This window comes from Lithobates pipiens, unplaced genomic scaffold (genome assembly GCF_037356315.1).
Source record: "Lithobates pipiens isolate NorthernLeopardFrog02 unplaced genomic scaffold, aLitPip1_a1.2 Scaffold_19, whole genome shotgun sequence".
Taxonomy (NCBI): Eukaryota; Metazoa; Chordata; class Amphibia; order Anura; family Ranidae; genus Lithobates; species Lithobates pipiens.
In genome coordinates, this window is record NW_027507764.1 from 296,170,879 (window position 1) to 296,192,900 (window position 22,022).

A 22,022-nucleotide genomic window follows, 5' to 3' on the forward strand; every position below is an offset into this window, starting at 1 on the left:
GAAAAACCCTTGCTTTCTTTTTCCCCAGAGCCTCATACATTTGATCATGTCTGGATAACTGAGTTTCTTCCTCCTCAATTTCCAGCGTATCATAGATAGCCCCCATTAGCTCATCTACTTCCTCGAGAGATAATCTATATTTTGAGGCTTTAGATGCTGCTTGATCCTCTTCCTGACCCGAGTCAGTGTCAGAGGATTCGGGGCTAATCAACGTGGGGCTAGGCTCCCTGACCATACGGGGCTCCCCTGAGCTGGGTGTTGTAAGGCATGGTGAGGATGAGATTATAGTTGTTTTACTCGTGGAGGCAGCTGCAGCTGATCCCACGTCAGTGATTAACTCCCGGAGGGACTTAAAGGTCGACGCCATTTCCTCTTTAAAGGAGCCCAAAAACTTTGCTAAAGGGGAATCTGCCTCAGATTTAAGCAAGCTTGCAATGCATTGCTTGCATAGGGCTTTGTTAGAGCCAGAGGACAACCTATTCCCACAATTAGGGCACTTTTTGCGGCCTGTCTTGTCTTCCCTTGGCATCTCTTTAGCCTGAAAATAAGACGACAAAGGATTTCTTAGCGTCAGCACCATGTCCCTCTTAGAATCACCACTAACAAACAACCTCACTGTGAGTAAACCGCCACCGTGGGGCACTACAGGGCCCAGCCTACAAACACCACCACTCCACCAGAGTAATAGCATGCCCAGCAGCCTACCTGGGTTTGGCTGGTGCCTGTCTCCGCCGGAGTATCCTGGGGAATAGCCTCCATGGTCCCCCTCTGACGCTCCGAATCCCGCCACTAATCCGGTATAGCTGGACGGGCTTCACAGGCACAGCGCTGGCTCTCCCTCTCCACCTTGTACCCTAGAGACCCGGAACCGGAAGTCTCGGCACGCAGTGATGACGCGGTTCCGCCGGAAGTGAACGCTCGGCGTCTCCGACCCCCTGCAACGAGGAGGGAAGATGGAAGGTTCCACTCACCACTCCTGGGGGAAACCGGCGTCATTCTGCCCCTGGCCACCTCGGCACTGGAAGGAGGAGGGTAACGGGTCTGCTCCGGTTCAGCTGGACGGTACCCGAGCCAAAGAAAAAAGGTATGGACCCAAACTGCAGCCATAAACCAGGACCCGGTCCCTTAGGCTTGCAGGTTCTCAGGCAACCCCTGAGAGGGGCCTCCAGGTTCCTGGCAACATGTTCCTCCGACGGAGGAAACACAAATGACTGACCAGGGACCTGAGGGACCGCCTTTTGAACTGTGGCAATGTGTTTCCTGTGTCGATGGGAGGAGCTCCATCTCTCAAGGGCTGTCCTGGAAGAACACTTGGGAAAAGACCAATTTTAAAGCCTAAGGTTTTAAAGGTGCCTTGATGGGGGAATAAACCGTGTTACCCTCTGAATAAGCTACACACCAAGAGTGGGAAGCAAGAGGCCATAGGAAAAGACATCGACACAGCCTGGATCTGGCTCTTGATAAAAGTCAAGGCCGGCTTCATTTCACATCCCATATGCAGGAATCCTGCCTATTGACATACTTCCTGGGGTGCCAACCCCTGGATCCATACCAAGAAACCTATGCCTTCCAGATTCTATAGTAAGTGATTCTGGAAGCCGGCTTCCTGGCATTAGTCAAAGTAGACATTATAAAAGATCGTGGGTGATCTCCTTCAGTAGAGTCAAACCTGTTAAACTCCTTGTCCATAAAGTAGGATGAAATACCGAACCTTGTGCAAGAAGCTCTGGCTATAATGGCAGAGTCCAAAGGACTTCTACTGCCCTCTTTATGATCTTGATAAATTAAGATCTTCTGGGACCCAGCTGGATCCTTCTGTTCCTGCTTAATCCTGCGGAGAAGGCGCGGAAGTAGCAGAGCTGGAGGAAATGCATAGATCAGTGAAAACTGATCCCCTGGGAAGACTAATGAGTCTGTTCCGCCTTCTAGCGGACCCCTTGTTTGACAAAGTTGTCGACCTTATTAATGAATCTGGACGTGAATAGGTCCATGTCCGGAGTAGCCCATCTGACATATTGCTAGGGGTAAAGAGATCATTGTCCCGGAAATACATTTTTGGATTCTCAAGTAATATGCCTGAAATATTAAAATTGCCGATAGGCAAGGAGTGTTGAGTTCTGCCAAAGCTAGAACATTATTCACCTCTTTTTTTGGGCTGCACGACTTCTCGTGCCTCCCCTGGTGAGCGATGCAAGCCGTGGCTCTGTCAGACTGAATCCTGTCAGGACAGTCCCATAATCCAACCGCCAAGATTCCATGGCCAGATGTACTGCCTGAAACTTCCAAAGTTGATAGGCAAGGTCCTCTAACCTAGACCATCTCCCCTGGACAGAATCTTCTTCCAGGGCTGCTCCCCACCCTAGAAGGCTGGCATCTTAACACCTTGCAGGATAAAGATTTTCCCCCATTTCCCCTAGAAATCTCCTGCAGTTGAATGAAGGCCTTTTCCTTTATCCTGATAAGTTGAATTAGTCATACAAAGGAACTGATTCACGTCTGGGTTAAGAATACCTGCTTCTGTATGGTAGCTATAACCAGCCCCCAAGTAACAACCTTGATGGTTTTAAGGAGAATCTTCCTAGGCTGAGAATCCAACCTAGAGATTTAAGATATCTACAGCTGAGATCAAACTGGTTTTAGACTTGAGATCTATTAAAAGTAGATACTTTTAATAGGCTAGGACCATTATGCCTTGAGCCCTTAACCTGGCTATAGGAGGTGCCAGAATCTTTCAGAACACTCGTAGTGCTGTGGCTAAGCCGAATGGCAGTGCCACGATTGAAAAAAATAATTTTATATTTCAAACCGCAGAAATTTCTGGTAAGCAGCAAACTTTGGCACATGGAGATATTATTATGAAAGGATCGGATGTTTAAGGGCTGATTCAGATCTCCGAGATCTAGAATGGGTCTTAGCTCAGTTTGGCTTTTAGACCTTAAAAAGTTTGCTCCAAAAAAATAATCCTGTTCCACTAAGGGAATCTCGGATATCACCGAACGGGCCAACAGCTGATCCAGAGGCCAGAAAGACTTCTTTCCTTTTTTTTTCTTCTCTTGAACCTTAGGAGCATTCTTTGAGGAGACGGATACTCTTGCATAAAGACTGGAGAATCAGCAGCCCCAAGGACCCCACAGGCAGCACCCAAACAGGACCCGTACCCTCAGATCAAAAGCTGACTGGGCCATCCGGGCTCTTGAAACTCTAGATGTAACCTAGAGAGAAAAATCACAGAAATCCCTCTGCTCTTAACATTGTTCCTGCCAGACTGAGCATCGCAGGACCTTTCCCCTCACCCAAATGAGTGGGGGTGCTCCTTCATGAGAAGGCCTAAGCATTCTGCTTTATGGGCTTTCTGCCCCCAAGATCCTGGTGCTGCCACTGGGAACTAAGGCATAGGAGAGGCTGCACGATTAAAGGAGAACTGTCTGAACCTCCTTTTACTGGTAAAGAGCTTTACGCCTTTTGGATGTACTTATCAATTCTAAATAGTCGTACCCCAGGAAGAGACACAAACTGGCTAAGGGTTTTCACCTGGTGCTTCGGCTGATTAATATTTCAGCCATGGACCTCTGTAAAAATGCACTAGTACAAAGTATAAGCCATAGGGCTTAAGTGATCGAATCCTTCATAGCATCTGTGAGACAGAGTGCGTTAAATACACCAGCTCCTTGCCGGGCCCGCTGATCAGGCACAACTTTCAGGTATCTCACACCTGTTCCTTAACCCCTTGCAGTCCATATTCCAATGCATTGGCATGACTCAAAATGTGCTACAAAATAGAGCAGACACTAAAGGGTTAATGGACTGAGCTACTCCAATTGCAGCCAGAACTGCAGCACTGCCAGAACTGCAAAAGACATCTTGTCTTTAAAAGGAAAATCCAACTTTAACTTGCTGGATCCTTTAACATCAGTGCATTATCCACTGTTTGTTATTAGAGGTAGATACCTCGAGAGCCTGTGCTGCAGGCAACAAAAGGGTTAAGTAAGGGAGTAGACAAACACCTGACTTGTGCGGCTACTCCCTCCCTGTTAGAGCCCATTCACACAGGGGCAACACGACTTGTAGGCGACTTGAGTCAGGCAACTTGGACACGACTTGAGTTAAGATCACAGCGCGACTTGGGACGACTTCAAAACGACTTGTGATGACTTCAAGCCCGACTTGGGACGACTTACAAGTCGCCCCAGGCCAGGCGACTTTTGCCGAGGCCAAGCAGAGAATGAGCTCAAGGGGGAACTCCACGGCAAATTTCTGAAAAAAATTTGGCGTGGGTTCCCCCTCCGAGAGCATACCAGGCCCTTAGGTCTGGTATGGATTCCAAGGGGAACCCCCTACGCCGAAAAAACGGCGTGGGGGTCCCCCCCAGATCCACACCAGACCCTTATCCGAGCACGCTACCCGGCCGGCCAGGAAAGGGGGTGGGGACGAGCGGGCGCCCCCCCCCCCCTCCTGAGCCGTACCAGGCCGCGTGCCCTCAACATGGGGGGGGGTGCCTTGGGGGAGGGGGGGCGTGCGCCCCCCCCCCCACCCCAAAGCACCTTGTCCCCATGTCGATGAGGACAAGGGCCTCTTCCCGACAACCCTGGCCGTTGGTTGTCGGGGTCTGCGGGCGGGGGGCTTATCGGAATCCGGGAGCCCCCTTTAATAAGGGGGCCCCCGGATACCGGCCCCCCACCCTATGTGAATGAGTATGGGGTACAATGTACCCCTACCCATTCACCTGTGGAAAAAAAAGTACAAAAAAAAAAACACAACACAGGGAAAAAATATTTTATTGCACAGCTCCGGGGGTCTTCCGTCTTCGGGGGTCTTCTCGCCGGACTCCTCCGCTATATTCTTGTAGCTCTTTTGCTAGCGGAGGAGTCCGGCTTTCTTCCTCCCCGCCGCCGGCCTCTTCTCCCGACTTCGGGGGTCTTGTCCCCCTCTTCGGTTCTTCTGCCGGGCCACCGCGCCTTCTTATAGCTCTTTTACAGGCGGTGGCCCGGTCTTCTTCTTCTTCTCCAGGAGATGTTGACACGACGCTCTCTCCGGCCACAATGCCAGGGACGCGCTCCGCTGCCACTTATATAGGGACAATGGGGCGGTGTCACATGGGTTGATGTCACCATGTGACACCACCCCATTGTCCCTATATAAGTGGCAGCGGAGCGCGTCCCTGGCATTGTGGCCGGAGAGAGGAGGAGGAGGAGGAGGAGGAGGAGGAGGAGGAGGAGGAGGAGGAGGAGGAGGAGGAGGAGGAGGAGAAGGAGAAGGAGAAGGAGAAGGAGAAGGAGAAGGAGAAGGAGAAGGAGAAGGAGAAGGAGAAGGAGAAGGAGAAGGAGAAGGAGAAGGAGAAGGAGAAGGAGAAGGAGAAGGAGAAGGAGAAGGAGAAGGAGAAGGAGAAGAAGAAGAAGAAGAAGAAGAAGAAGAAGAAGGCGACAGAAGACCGGGCCACCGCCTGTAAAAGAGCTATAAGAAGGCGCGGTGGCCCGGCAGAAGAACCGAAGAGGGGGACAAGACCCCCGAAGTCGGGAGAAGAGGCCGGCGGCGGGGAGGAAGAAAGCCGGACTCCTCCGCTAGCAAAAGAGCTACAAAGAAGATAGCGGAGGAGTCCGGCGAGAAGACCCCCGAAGACGGAAGACCCCCAGAGCTGTGCAATAAAATATTTTTTCCCTGTGTTTTTCCCTGTGTTGTGTTTTTTTTTGTACTTTTTTTCCACAGGTGAATGGGTAGGGGTACATTGTACCCCATACTCATTCACATAGGGTGGGGGGCCGGTATCCGGGGGCCCCCTTATTAAAGGGGGCTCCCAGATTCCGATAAGCCCCCCGCCCGCAGACCCCGACAACCAACGGCCAGGGTTGTCGGGAAGAGGCCCTTGTCCTCATCGACATGGGGACAAGGTGCTTTGGGGTGGGGGGGCCGCACGCCCCCCCTCCCCCAAGGCACCCCCCCCCCATGTTGAGGGCACGCGGCCTGGTACGGCTCAGGAGGGGGGGGGGCTGCCCGCTCGTCCCCACCCCCTTTCCTGGCCGGCCGGGTAGCGTGCTCGGATAAGGGCCTGGTGTGGATCTGGGGGGGACCCCCACGCCGTTTTTTCGGCGTAGGGGGTTCCCCTTGGAATCCATACCAGACCTAAGGGCCTGGTATGCTCTCGGAGGGGGAACCCACGCCAAATTTTTTTCAGAAATTTGCCGTGGAGTTCCCCCTTCAGAGCTAATAATTCTGTCAAAGTCGCCTCCGTATAGACGGAGATCCGACTTGGAGGCGATCTCCATTGAAATCAATGGGTACCGGTCGCCTACAAGTCGGATAGAAGTAGTACAGGAACCTTTTCTGAAGTCGGAGCGACTTCAGTAGTGTGCATTAAGACGGCTCTCATTCACTTACATTGCTTTTTAAATGTTGTCCGACCTGAGGCGACCTGAGGCGACTAGGAGCGACCTGAAGTCGGATCAGGAGTTGCCCCTGTGTGAATGGGCTCTTAGCATCCTCCAAAAGAGGAAAAATAAGTATCTTCCAATAGCCTCCTGCACCTCAACAAAAAGGGCCTAGAGGACTAGATGGGAATCTGCTATGTTTAGTCCTACTGTGGAGACATGTAGCAAAAATCGTTTAAATGGTAGAAGAAAAAAACCTGCTTGTATGAAATACACAGGGACAGAAGTGTTCTACCCTTGACGGCTCATCTGACTGGCCGTACTTTTTTTTACCTCTCAGGGGAGGAAGACATTCTTTTGGAAGGGTTTTTAGTTTGTTGTATACCATTAACCCCTTAGAACCCTTAGAGGAGTTCCTGGTCCCTTTGTCACTCATAGCTTACAGTACAAAGCAGAGGCAGTACCAGGAAAATAATGTTTCACTTGCTAGGCTATAGTACAGTACAATAACTGCTATTAAAGTGGAAGTAAACCCTTCTATCATTTTCAGTCAAGGAAGCTGCCATCTTGGCCTCTAATGATTCTTCAACTGCCATAATGCTGCACATGTGATCAGTTATGAAACCAGCCATTGGATGGTTTGAAAGTTTGGTTGAGAGCACAACCAATGTGAAAGTTACATTCCCGGCATGCCGGAAATGCTAAGTGTTTTTTGAAACTGGGTTTACTCTCGCTTTAATCCTAGCTATACAGTACAATGTTGTCAAAAGGAAAAAGCCTGCGTCACCAAACCTGACCAGCAACCACTCTGCTGTGCCACCACCACCAGGCAGCAGCTTCTCTTACAGAGATCTAAACTGCTTCCTCCATGTGTGGCCAGCGTCTGACGCTGTTTAGCCACGGCCCGTGCAAAAACGGGCTCCCCCTTCCTCATTCAACAGGGAAGTATGTGGGCGCCTGCATCATGGCGGGTGGCGGTGGGGGTAAATCCTCCACCTGAAGAAAAAAAAAAAAAAAAAAAAAAAAAAAAAAAAAAAGGCCAGCTGGCTGACATTCAAATGATCAAAAACCGCCAATCTGGGGGCCCAGGAAGTGATCAGAACCCCCCCTTCATACCGGAGGGTCTGAGCTGGCTTGAACGGAGAGGAGAGTGGAGCTTCTGCTGTTTCCAGCATCAGAATGGTGAGTGTTCAATACAGCCTACAGTGGTGACATGACATAACACAATACATGGAAGGAGAGATTCCTGAGAAAATCTCCCCTACCTTTCCTCACAGCAGGGTTTATCAGAGATAAAAAAAAAAAAAAAAAAAAAAAAAAAAATCTTCACCCGTCACAGTAGGCTCCGAGACCTTGAAAGGAAACCTTCAGGAACAAGGGTACACTCAAATAATCCCTGAATCCTGGACCTGCGAGAAGACCCTGCAAGTAAACTTTTATTGCCTTCACTACCAAAAAGTACTGGATCCCAGGGCCCAGCTTTAAAAGCATTCGCAAGCAAAACCTTGTGCCTTCAGATGACGAGGCCCGGGTACCATTCATTTAGTCCATTAGAGACATCAGAACGGATCCGGTCAGGATGGCTGGCTCTCAAAGGATTACTGCCTGTGGAGCTCAGTACACACATCCTTACCCGTGCCCAACACCTTAGACACTGGCGAAAAAACTGAGGACTCCCAGTAATGAGAGGGGTTATATGGGGGAAGTTCACGCCTTAAGGAGCGTGCCAGTGTCCAGCACCTGATATGCCGATATAACCCACATAGTTATTACTACGGCTCTGTGTCCTCTGATGTAAGAAAACAAAGTATAGTTCAATATTACAATACAGATTACATACTTTATACAGAGAGATAAAATCATTACATTTGATGCATAAAACAGAAATATGGCATGGTGATCGAGGATGCAAACCAATTGGTTCATGCAAATGTTTAAAAAAAAATAAAAAAATACCTTCATCTTCTCACTATTATTAAGTAGTACATTCCTCAGCTCCTTTGAAACCACATACAATTGTTTCTTCTTCCCCTCCTGAGTGCGAGTTAAGAGATTTGTCTTCGGGAACGATGAACTTAATCCATAAAATTTCCTGCAAACATTGCTGTAATTAGGTTTCTCCAAACAATATCACAATGATCACCAGCTTCAAGAGGTAGACATCTACTTTAACTAGGTTTCAGATGTCATAATATTTTATTGAACAAGTTTCAAGTCAGGAGCATGTTGGATTAACCAGTTCAGATCCTGCCCATAGCATTTTTACTGCTACAGGGTGGCACCTGTGCTCTGGATCATGCATGTCTTCCAGGTAGGGCGTACAAGCACACACTGCGGGAGCCCAGCGGTGGGTACCGTAGACTCCACGTCTGCTGGCACCTGCCGATGATCGAAGAGAGCCAGAACGGTGGTCTGCCTATGTAAACAAGGCAGATTGTAGTTCTGTCAGTAGGGAAGGCATGGATCCCGAGTTCCTGCCAAGCAAGTACATGGATCCATGCCTTCCCCTAGTAAAAGCACCTCCCATTGTTTAACCACTTCAGCCCCGGACCAATGAACACCTTAACCACTTCCCACCCGGCCAATGCACATATACGGCCGGGTGGGAGCCGCCTACTCCTGATATGACGTTCAGGAACGTCATTCAGGAGTAGCGGGATCGCCCGCGCAGCGGCGCGATCCCGATGCGCCCGTGTCACCCGGACACGGCGCATCTCAGATCGGCAGGAGGGCTCTGTGATTGGCCCTCCTGATCACATGACGGCCGTGTCCAATCACGGCCGTCATGTGATGTAAACAAACAGCCGGTTGCTAGGCAATCGGCTCCTCCTCTCCTCACACAGAAGTCATCGCTGTGGAGAGGAGAGCAGATCGCTGCAGCCGGCTGCTGATCAGTGAGTATGAGCTGCTTTTTACAGCTTTTTACTCACTGATCACCAGTCTAGTGTACACAGTAAACACACCACACAGTAAACACATCACACAGTATAAACACAATGTCCCCACACATGTCCCCAAAACATACATGTCCCCAAATAATAAAAACACATGTCCCTAATAATAAAAACATGTCCCCCACATATGTCCCACTAAAATCACATGTCCCAATGATTATCTGCACACATATGTACGTGATCACCTGCACACATATGTACATGATCATTTGCGTACATATGTCCGTGATCACACAAACCAATTATTATACACTTAACGGATTTTTTTTTACCAAAAACATGTAGCAGAATACATTTTGGCTTAAATTTATGACAAAATTTGATTTTATTGGATTTTTATTGAAGTAGAAAAAAGAAAATAGTTTTTTTTTTTCCAAATTTCCGCTTTTTTGCGCTTATATCGCAAAAAATAAAAAACGGAGTCGTGAATAAATACCACCAAAATAAAGCTCTATTTGTGCGAACAAAATGATAAAAATTTCATTTGGGTACAGTGTAGCATGACCGCGCAATTGTCACTGAAAGCGCTAGAGCGCTGAAAGCTGAAAATTGGGCTGGGAAGGAAGGGGGCGAAAGTGCCCTGTATTGAAGTGGTTAAGGACCAGAGGTCTTTTTACAATTTTGCACTGCACTGCTTTAACTGGTAATTGCGCGGTCATGCAATATTGCACCCAAGCGAAATTTGCGTCCTTTTCTTCCCACAAATAGAGCTTTCTTTTGATGGTATTTGATTGCCTCTGCGATTTTTATTTTTTGCGATATAAAATGGAAAAAGAGCGAAAATTTTGAAAAAAAATTATATTTTCTTCTTTTTGTTATAAGAAAAATCGAATAAACTAAATTTTAGTCATACATTGAGGGCAAAATTTATTCAGCCACATGTCTTTAGTAAAAAAAAATGTCAATAAGCGTATATTTTTTGGTTTGTGCAAAAGTTATACAAACTAGAGTACATTTTCTGGAATTTACACAGCTTTTAATTTATGACTGCCCATCTCATTTCTTGAGGTGCTAAAATGGCAGGGCAGTACAAACCCCCCCCCCCCCAAATGACCCCATTTTGGAAAGTAGACACCCCAAGGAAACTGCTGATGGGTATGTTGAGCCCATTGAATATTTATTTTTTTTGTCCTAAGGGATTGAATAATGACAAAAAAAAAAAAAAAAAAAAAACATTTACAAAAAGTTGTCACTAAATGATATATTACTCACACATGCCATAGTTATATGTGGAATTGCACCCTAAAATATATTCCGCTACTTCTCCCGAGTACGGGGATACCACGTGTGGGACTTTTTGGGAGTCTAGTCGCGCACGGCACCTCGAAAACCAATCACCACCTTCAGGATTTCTAAGGGCATACATTTTTTGATTTCACCCCTCACTACCTATCACAGTTTCGAAGGCCATAAAATGCCAAAATAGCACAAAACCCCCCAAAATGACCCCATTTTGGAAAGTAGACACCCCAAGCTATTTACTGAGAGGCATGTTGAGCCCATGGAATATTTTATATTTTGCCACAAGTTGCGGGAATATTACAAACTTTTTTTTTTTGCACAAAGTTGTCACTAAATGATATATTGCTCACACATGCTATGGGCATATGTGAAATGACACCCCAAAATACATTCTGCTGCTTCTCCTGAGTACAGGGATACCACATGTGTGGGACTTTTTGGGAGCCTAGCCGCGTACGGGACCCCAAAATCCAAGCACCGCCTTCAGGATTTCTAAGGGCATTAATTTTTTTTTCACTCCTCACTACCTATCAGTTTTGAAGGCCATAAAATGCCAAGATGGCACAAAACCCCCCCAAATGACCCCATTTTGGAAAATAGACACCCCAAGCTATTTGCTGAGGGGCATGTTGAGACCATTGAATATTTTTTTTTTGTTCCAAGGGATTGAATAATGACAAAAAATAAAAATATTTTTTTTTACAAAAAGTTGTCACTAAATTATATATTGCTCACACATGCCATGGTTATATGTGGAATTGCACCCCAAAATACATTTTGCTGCTTCTCCTGAGTACGGGGATACCACATGTGTGGGACTTTTTGGGAGCCTAGCTGCGTACGGGGCCCCAAAAACCAATCGCCATCTTCTGGATTTCTAAGGGCGCAATTTTTTTATTTCACTCCTCACTACCTATTACAGTTTCGAAGGCCATAAAATGCCAAAATAGCACAAACCCCCCCCAAATTACCCCATTTTGGAAAGTAGACACCCCAAGCTATTTACCGAGAGTCGTGTTGTCTGAACGAAAAAAAAGATTGATCGGTGGGTATGCCCACCATTAGAATACCTCCCTTTATCCACCCACTTCTAATGGACATACATGCACCATTTATATATGCCGAAGCATGGGGGCATCCTCCCGCAAAAAAGTTATGCCGCGTATACGTTCAAACTTTTCCATGGGCAAGCCCTCCGTCGGAATTTTGACCGTATGTACGCGGCATTAGGAGCAAAATCGCTCCTCCACCCCTTATGCCCCCATGCTTCGGCATATATGCTCTTTTTTAACTGTGGTGGTGAAATCACCTCCTACAGCACTGGAGTCACGGCTTTATGTATCGTGGGAGCAAACGCTGTTGCTGTCAAAATAAATAAATCCACGCTGCAGCTGAAAACATGAAAAATGGTTAACAATAACAGTAAACAGTAAAGTATAAAAAATTAGAGAGGAGAGGAGAGAGAGGAGAGGAGAGGAGAGGAGAGGAGAGGAGAGGAGAGGAGAGGAGAGGAGAGGAGAGGAGAGGAGAGGAGAGGAGAGGAGAGGAGAGGAGAGGAGAGGAGAGGAGAGGAGAGGAGAGGAGAGAGAGAGGAGAGAGGAGAGAGGAGAGAGGAGAGAGGAGAGAGGAGAGAGGAGAGAGGAGAGAGGAGAGAGGAGAGAGGAGAGAGGAGAGAGGAGAGAGGAGAGAGGAGAGAGGAGAGAGGAGAGAGGAGAGAGGAGAGAGGAGAGAGGAGAGAGGAGAGAGCGCGCGCAATAAAACGACAACTATTTTTGGTTTTTATATTTTATATATTTTTTGTTTTTATTGTACTTTTATTTTTTTTATACACTTTTTTTGAACTATAAACTGTAACGGTTCGGGTCTCTCAAAATGCGATGGCATCTTGGGAGACTCTGTGTTAGTGTGCCTAGCCTGTGAAATGCTGTACCCTACGCTAATACTTCACTAGTGTGTGGTAGCGTTCAAAACACTCACCCTGACAAAGACCAGGATTGCGTGGACAATAAGAACGGGTGTCACGCCTAAATCCGTGCTTGGTACAGACACGACATCTTTTTTGGGGGGCTCGTTGGGTAGGGGTACTCGGGAGGACATAAGAATAATGCCTCTCATGCAGCCGGCTTACTGCATTTGGTTGGGAATGGTGAGGTGCAGAACCCTCTGGATACAGAAGCTCTGTGACAACCTCTCTTTGGAAGAAAAGAAAGGTTAAAGTCCCGCCTGAAGTTTGGTATAGCACAAAAGCATTCAGCAAAGCCAATTGAAATAAGCAGACACTTTTTTGTACCAGCGTCTGGCCTTACGGGAAGCTAGATACAGCGCCAACATCTGGTCATTGAGGTCCACCCCTCCCATATTTTTGTTATATTCGTGGACACAGAGAGGTTTCTCCACAATACCAGTCACCGTAGAAATTTGGACCGTCGTGTCTGCATGAAGGGAGGTAAGAACGAAAACATTCTTATTATCCCTCCACTTCATAGCGAGCAAATTATTACACCGATAGCAGGCTCTCTCCCCCAGCCTAAGACGGGAATCTACAAGCCGCTGGGAAAAGCCCCGGCGATTAGGTTGCACGGTGCCACATGCTCCAATCTGATGATCAAATAAATGACTAAACAGTGGCACGCTGGTGTAATAGTTGTCCACATACAAGTGGTACCCCTTTCCGAATAAGGGTGACACCAATTTCCACACTATCTTGCCAGCGCTTCCTATGTAATCAGGGCAGTTCTCCGGCTCTACGCAACTATCTTTACCCTCCTAAACCATAAAGCTCCATGCATAGCCTGTGGCCCTGTCACAGCACATAGAGCTTGACCCCGTATCTGGTACGCTTGTTGGGAATGTACTGTTTGAATGACAAGCGACCAGTAAACTTAACCAGGGACTCATCAACGCAGACAACTTTTTGGGGAGTAAACAAGTCTGTAAAACGTTGGTTGAAGTGGTTTATGAGGGGCCGAATTTTGTAGAGCCGATCGTATTCAGGGTCTCCACGTGGACGACAAAGTTCATTGTCACTGAAGTGCAAGAACCGCAAGATCTGCTCGTATCGTTTCCTGGACATGGAGTTAGAGAACACGGGCATGTGGTCAGCCGGATGCGTGGACCAATAAGCCCGCATCCGCATGAATTTATGTGTGCCCATGTTGAGGGAAAGGCCCAGAAACGTCTTAAATTCGGAAACCGTAACTGGTTTCCAATCTCTGGCAAGAGACGGCAACTGGGGATTAGCGGCGATGTGTTGACCAGCATATAAATTGGTTTGGTCCACAATAGATCTATAGAGATCTTCCGTGAAATACAGAGAATAAAAATCGAGTGGCGTAAAATCATCTGTATCCACCTGAATACCGGGTTGGGCAGTGAATGGGGGAAGTACTGGTGCTGCAGAAGTGGTGGGCACCCAATCAGGATTGGCGAATTCTGCAGGAAGGGCACTATGGGAACGACGGGCCTGTCTTCGTCTTCTTGGTGGCAGCGGGACACTACTTGTGCTTGCCACCTCGCCAGCTTGAACTGCACTTATGGGACTCGCCACGTCACCACGTGATACTGCAGTGCTGGATGTACGTCCAGGGTGTACTAGGCCGCTGGTGCTTGCCAGTTCACCAAAAGGATGAGCGGCGCTAGTACTAGCTCTATACTCCATACGAGGGACTTGCGGTACCTGCACCTCAACAACATCAGAAGATCGGGGTCGGGTACGCTTGACGTTAGCAGGGACCTCTTCGTCGTCAGAGCTATCTGACATGGAGGCGCTGTCCTCTACAGGTTCGTATTCTGAGCCTGAATCTGACAGATCAGTGTCTTCCTCTTCACTATCTGTCATGCTCAGAAACGTGTAGGCCTCTTCACTAGTGTACCTTCGCTTTGCCATTTTGGGCTCTAAATTTAGGGGTACAGTACTGAGACTCACAGGTAAACAAGCACCTAGCCTGTCAGCGACTGTATAAAACGCTACAAAAAAAAAACTGTTAGCGATCGCAGGGATCAGGCCTGACTCTGCGAACGCTGCAGTTATGTGTGTTGTGTTTTGTAAGTGACAGTGATCACTGCACTTGGGTGGGCTGGGCAGAGGGGCAAAACGCAGGTGCTGGCAGGTATCTGGATTGATCCTGCTAACAATGCGTTTTTTTAGAACCCTAAATTGCTGGGCACGCTAGTATAGATCTGATCAGATATTGATCTGTTCGGATACTATACCACTAAGGGAGGTGTATGCTTTGCGCGTGGGTGTTAGCGGTACTGGCACTAACCTAGCACTGCCTGGGGCGACGCAGACCCTTTCTGATCCTAAAACCAAATTTATATCACCCGCCGGGTGATCAGGGGGTTAAACCTTTATTAGGTAATAAACGGCGGGTGCCCTGATGCTATAAAAAGCGAACTACCTAACCAGCGTCACCCGTAACACTTATACGGTGATCACTGGTGAAAGGGTTAACTAAGGGCAATCAGGGGTTAAAACCTTTATTGGGTATTTATATGGGGGTACCTGAAGCTTTATAAAAACCTGACGTGGAACCTAAATAACTAAATAACTAACTGGCTAACCAGCGTCACCAGTGACACTTATGCAGCGATCGCTGGTGAAAGGGTTAACTCTAGGGGCAATCAAGGGGTTAAAACCTTTATTAGGTTATATATCGGGGTACCTAACGCTATAAAAACCTGGCGTTGAACCTAAAAAAAAACTAGCTTCCTAGCGGGACCAGTGACACTATTGCAGCGATCAGAAAAACGATCGCTTAGTGACACTGGTAAAAGGGGGTGAAAGGGTTAACTGGGAGGGCAATCAAGGGGTTAAACCTTTATTAGGGGGGGGGGGTAGGGGGCTACCCTGGACCTAAAGGGGCCTAACACTAGCTGCCCTGACACTTTTTACAGTCACAACTGACACTAAATGTAGTGATCAATAAATAAATGAACACTGCATTAGTGACACTGTGACTGGGGGGGGGGGGGGCGGGGGGCTGATCGGGGGGGTGACTGGGGTGAAATGTGTGCCTATGTGTACCTATGTGTCAGTGGACTGTTGGAGACCGACACTCGCTGTCCAAGTTCCAAGATCCTTACCCATTGCTCTGCCGTAATTTCTCCCACATCTTCCTCCCATCTTGCTTTTTTACAAGACCCTTCTTCCTTGCCATTATATTTCTCCATTTGCGCATAAGTCTCTGATATTAAACCTTTGGAACTGTCGGTTTTAAATATTCTTTCGAGAAGGGGAATCTCGCACCATTCTGGTATATCAATGAACGGTTTCACCAGGGCATGTCTGAGCTGCAAGTAACTATAAAATGATTTATAAAAGGTATGCCATATTCCATTCGCAGCTCTGTAAATGATTTTAATATATTGCTCTCATACAGTTGAATTAACCTGGTTAATCCGTGACTCTCCCAGTCCATATTATTCTTCCCAATGGAAAATAATTCTTGAAGGTTTTTATTGCTCCAGATGGGCGAATACCGGTACCCCATCCTTCTCTTAACCATTTGCCAGATTTTTTGTTAATTTTAAGGTTGATCTCTCGCTAATGCTTCCCTTTACTTTCTAAAATGTACACTCAATGACATGTGAGGGAATCTTCCCAATAGGAGGGAAATGTTCTTTTGATAAAACCCCACACATCTGAAAATGTAGGGCATTTTTTGGGTGCATGAAATTGCATGCTGCAAAAAAATAAAAAAAAATAATAATTATACTTACATTATTGGGGGAAATATTGGATCAGCATCAGAGAGAAACACAAATGGGTCTTCTTTAAATCCAAACAGCTTCATTTTCTTAGAGGGTGGAGGACTGTAATTAAAGCAAATGCTTGTAAGTTGCAGTGCAAATATAACAAAAGCAAAAATAGTTACCTAATTTCTGAAAGCATGGCATTAAAATGAAACTCCAAGACTTTTTTTTTTTTAGAAAACCACACACACACAAAATATTATGGGCCCATTCACACTAGAATGTGGTGTCCTGCAAGGCAAGTTGATGTATGCTGAGGCACACTGCTTTGGGTAACCGATTGTAGACTGCATTTTTTTGTCCAGTGTACCTTAAAGGACACCACTGCATAGCAGCACACGCACCTTGCAAAAGGTGTGTATGGAAGCCATTCACAAAGATTAACAAGGCAGCACACCAACACATACATCATGTGTAACTACAGGTGGCGTCAATTAACCCCAATAGAACGTCTATTCCATTTAATTTCTGGATATCTTTACCATTATTTCCTATGCACTGTTAGACCCCTTTCACACTGAAGGCAGTTTTCAGGCATTTTAGCGCTAGAAACAGCACCTGAAAACTTCCTGAGTGTAAAAGCCTGTATGCTTTCACACTGGGGTGGCGCGCTTGCGGGATGAGAGAAAAAAAAAAAAAAAAAAAAAAACATCGTATACAGCGCTCCCAAACTGCCCCTGCCCATTGGAAAGCATGGGCAGTGTTTCCAAAGCACCTGAAAAGTGTTTCAGAAGTGCCGCAACAAACGCTCTTAACCCCTTCTTCAGCAGATAGTGGGGGGTTAAAAGTGCCTTGCTAGCAGCTGAAAAGAGCTGCTAAAATGAAGTGCGCTTTAGCGCTAATGCATTGGGGGCCCCAGTGTGAAAATAGCCTTACAAAGGATACTTGTCTGTTCTCTTGCCCAATAAAGTAATTTTAAAAATGATTACAGATTGAAAAGGTTTAATTCTCCAAAATTAAAGAAGAAAGAAAAAAAAAAAAAAAAAAAAAAAGGAAGAAAGAAAATAGGATTTTTTGGTTTACCTGTAAAATTCTTTGAGTACATCAACTACTTGCTTTATGCCGCCACCTTTGGGTTAATGGAAAGTGGGCAAAAAAAATGCAGGAATCCCTGCCCACGCATAACCCCTCCCAGGTCAGCTAAGCCTTGGATTTGGAGTATGCAATGACAAGACAAGAGGGGATGGCTCCGCTTCTGAACCCTTTTTTGCATTCCAAAAAAAAGCCTGTACATGTACTAAGATAACAGGAGAGTTTAGGAGCAGTTGAAAAAAAATAAAATGCCCAACTGCTCCTAAACGTTCCGTTTAGCAGCAGCAGCGTACATAAGGTCTTAGCTATTGGACGTCCAAAAGCAGTCCCACTGTGAGCCAGACAAAGCTGCAACCAAAAATCTAATGGGCCCATGTGTCAATTGGTCAAGGAAGAGCTCAACAAAATTCAGAGCAACCAAAAGCACCTTACATCCGATACTGGCCTCAGAGAAGGATTAGCTGTTGGGAAATAAAACTTCAATGGTGTGTACCACAGCCAGACAATGGAAGGAAAACTTTCAAAGGATCTACAGAAGCAGGGCAGAGAAAAGTCATAACACTGTCCTAGTTAAGGTGCTTGCCTTTATTCAACTTCGGGAGAAAAACAAAAAAAAAAAAAAAAAAAAAAAACTTTGTCCTTAAAGGAAAAAAAAAAAAAAAAAAAACGGGGACATGCAGTAGTCATTCCACGAGTTCCACATAGGTTGGAAGGTCCTCAATATGGGGGAAGCAATTACTGATCTACTACCATGCAAGACTTATGTACCTGATTGAGATGTATGTATCAGATTCCCAACTGGCCAAGATGCCAGGGAAAAGAGGTGTCAGAAGTAAAGTTTTGCCAAGACAAAAGAGACAGAGACCCGATGTCTGAAAGTTCTGGGATCAGTTTAAGGGTGAAGACATCCAAGGACTTGTATTGGGCCTAGAACAGCTGATGCAACATAACTCTAGGCTAGGAGTTATGGCCAAAGACTAAATCTTGCATGCATACCAACTCATCCAAAAGGGATATGGTAAACTTTGACAATTAGACTCAGGTGGATAGGGATAGGTAAAGTGATCGCAATATGCTATTGAAGATGACACACATGGCAAAATGCTGTACAAAGAGTCAACAGTATATATAAATATCTAATTCTATACAGAAGTGAAATTGCATCAAGAATTACTCACTGACCCCTTGCAGAGCAAAAAGGGTTCATGGAGGTACATTAAACTCACCATGTCTCACTATGCACGCTATGGCAGTGCATAATGAGACATTAAACATTCGCAAAACAATGCAAAGCAGTGGGCTTAACGCTCAAGCCTGGTAAGTTACTAGAGGCCACCGTTTAAACAGTATGCAGTGAGATCTTGTCAAAGATTACCCCTTGGGACACTGCAAGAACAGGAGGGGTTAACGACGGACTGTGTCCAAGTCACCGGTTTCACCATTTAAAAATGTATCCAAAACCAAAAACAAAAATAATCCAAATTACCAGTTTCAGATGAGGCCGCTTCATTACTTTTAGGCTTTTATAACTTCATATTCACCTGATAATCCTGACAACGACATGGATCCTCTCAGGATGAACACTAATTTTCATAACAAGCATTAAGCCTTACCAAAGCTGAGCAGCACTTAACACTATAGAAAATGGTTGCAAACAAGAGGAATGTGTACAAGAATCTGTTAAAGTAATCCAGCATCTTCTTTACCCGCACACGTTGTCCTTATTAGTAGAATCAGTCGTTGGATTGCTGCAAGATTTGAGGCTTTGGTCCTTATTCGTTGCATTATCTGTTCCCGCAGCTGGTTCATCTGTTGTTTCTGTCACATCCTCAACAGCATCATTAACAACTGGCACACTAGCCGCAACAGTGGGGGGCCTCCGAAGCAGCTGCAAGAAAAGGGGTCACGTTTTAGGTAATTTTTCAGAGAACAGCATGGGAAAGGACTTTAGACAAGAGAAAAATATTTGCCAAACACACTGAAACTCACGCTACAGAAGATAAACTGATATTCTTTTACACATCTAGCATCAAGTTTAATGCAAACAAGCATACCAATAAAAATTACTGATATATACATGTAGAATATCTCTACATACACAAACAGTGACTAGTGCTAATGAGGCCCGGTTGACACCAGAATGCAGTGCGGGAAACAAACATTACATGCACTGTTCCTGCACAGCATGCAAAATGTGCTGCCTTTGCGAGACATGGGTTCCTTTAGGCCTCTTTCACACGGGGCGAATCAGTAATGATCCGCCCCGTGATGATCCGCTCGCTCAGCGGGGATCGCTCCATTGTCCCCGCTGAGCCGGCTGCGGACAGGGCGGTCTCCGCACACTGTGCGGGGACCGCCCTGTCAGCTCTCCGCTCTCCTCTATGGGGATCGGATGAGCACGGACCGTGTGTCCGTGTTCATCTGATCCGCTCTGCAGACGGATTGAAAAATAGGATTTTCCTCCGTCTGCAGAATCGGACTGTTGCGGAGGCGGAGGAAATCGGGTGTCTGCGGATGTCATCCGCAGACACCCGCTATCCCATAGGGATGAATGTATGCCCGTATTTCATCCACAAACGGATGGATGAAATACGGACATATCATCCGCATGTGTGAAAGGGGCCTTAATTTGTTCATGGCACCCCAAAAAAAAAAAAAAAGTGTCTAGCAAAAGCAGCACATTTGCACCCAGCAAGACAGTACCATGTGGTTTTGTTTAGATATTGAAGACTTGCTGAAGTTCCAACCAAGCATCAGAATGGGGAAGAAAGGGGATTTAAGTGACACGGAACACTGCATAGTTGTTGGTGCCAGATGGACTGGTTTGAGAATTTTAAAAACTGCTCATCTGCTGGGATTTTCACGCAAACTATCGCTAAGCTTTACAGAAAATGGTCCAAAAAAGAAAAATATCCAGTGAGCAGCAGTTGTCTGGAAGAAAAATGCCTCGTTGATGTCAAAGGAGAATGGGCAGACTGGTTTCAGATGATAGAAAGGCAACAGTAACTGAAAAAAACACTATTTGCAACAACCAAGGTATGCAGAATACCATCTTTGAACGCACAACACTTCAAACCTTGAAGAGGATGGGCTACAGAAACAGAAGACGAGTGCCACTGCTGACAGCTAAGAACAGGAAACTGAAGCTACAATATTGCACTGCTCACCAAAATTGGAGAACAGAAGATTGTAAAAACATTGCCTGGTCTGATGAGTCTTGATTTCAGCTGCAACATTTAGATGGTAGGGTCAAAATTTGGTGTAAACATGAAAGCATGGATCTATCCTGCCTTGTATCAACGGTTCAGGCTGGTGGTGTAATTGTGTGAGATGCGGGGGAGATATTTTCTTGCCACACTTTGAGCACCTTAGTACCAACTGAGCATCGTTTAAATGCCACAGCCTGAGTATTGTTACTGATCATGTCCATCCCTTTAGGACTACACTGTACCCATATTCTGATGGCTATTTCCAGCAGGATAATGCCCCGTCACAAAGCTTGAATCATCGCAAACTGGTTTCTTGAGCATGACAATGAGTTCACTGTATTCCAACAGCCTCCACGGTCATCTCAATCCAATAGAGCACCTTTGGGATGCGGTGGAACGGGAGATTTGCATTATGGCTGTGCAGCCGACACATCTGCAGAAACTGTGTGATGCTATCATGTCAATATGGATCAGAATCTGAGGAATGTTTCCAACGTCTTCTTAAATCTATGCCACAAAGTATTAAGGCAGTTCTGAAGGCAAAAAGGGGTCCAACCCGGTACTAACAAGGTGTACCTAATAAAGTGGCCGGTGAGTGTACATACAGTGCCTTGCGAAAGTATTCGGCCCCCTTGAACTTTTCAACCTTTTGCCACATTTCAGGCTTCAAAACATAAAAGATATAAAAAAAAAATTTTTGTGAAGAATCACCAACAAGTGGGACACAATTGTGAAGTGGACGAAATCTATTGGATTTTTGAAACTTTAACTAATAAAAAAAAATGAAAAGTGGGGAGTGCAAAATTATTCGGCCCCCTTGCGTTAATACTTTGTAGAGCCACTTTTTGCTGCGATTACAGCTGCAAGTCGCTTGGGGTATGTCTATCAGTTTTGCACATCGAGAGACTGAAATTCTTGCCCATTCTTCCTTGCAAAACAGCTAGAGCTCAGTGAGGTTGGATGGAGAGCGTTTGTGAACAGCAGTTTTCAGCTCTTTCCACAGATTCTCGATTGGATTCAGGTCTGGACTTTGACTTGGCCATTCTAACACCTGGATACGTTTATTTGTGAACCATTCCTTTGTAGATTTTGCTGTATGTTTGGGATCATTGTCTTGTTGGAAGATAAATGTCTGTCCCAGTTTCAGGTCTTTTGCAGACTCCAACAGGTTTTCATCCAGAATGGTCCTGTATTTGGCTGCATCCATCTTCCCCTCAATTTTAACCATCTTCCCTGTCCCTGCTGAAGAAAAGCAGGCCCAAACCATGATGCTGCCACCACCATGTTTGACAGTGGGGATGGTGTGTTGAGGGTGATGAGCTGTGTTGCTTTTACGGCAAACATATCGTTTTGCATTGTGGGCAAAAAGTTCTATTTTGGTTTCATCTGACCAGAGCACCTTCTTCCACATGTTTGGTGTGTCTCCCAGGTGACTTATGGCAAACTTTAGACGAGACTTTTATGGATAT

General features: G+C 46.1%; 1 protein-coding gene across 1 annotated transcript in view; it reads right to left on the minus strand.

The window, feature by feature from the left end:
* Positions 1-22,022, minus strand: part of NSUN2 (NOP2/Sun RNA methyltransferase 2) — a 113,568-nt gene that overhangs the window by 18,590 nt on the left and 72,956 nt on the right. Inside the window, exons 13-15 of the mRNA XM_077492011.1 lie at positions 19,051-19,232; positions 16,280-16,372; positions 8,319-8,454 (exon numbers count right to left, since the gene is read on the minus strand). Of these exons, the coding sequence (XP_077348137.1) occupies positions 8,319-8,454; positions 16,280-16,372; positions 19,051-19,232 (411 nt within the window). The remainder of the gene's footprint in view (positions 1-8,318; positions 8,455-16,279; positions 16,373-19,050; positions 19,233-22,022) is intronic.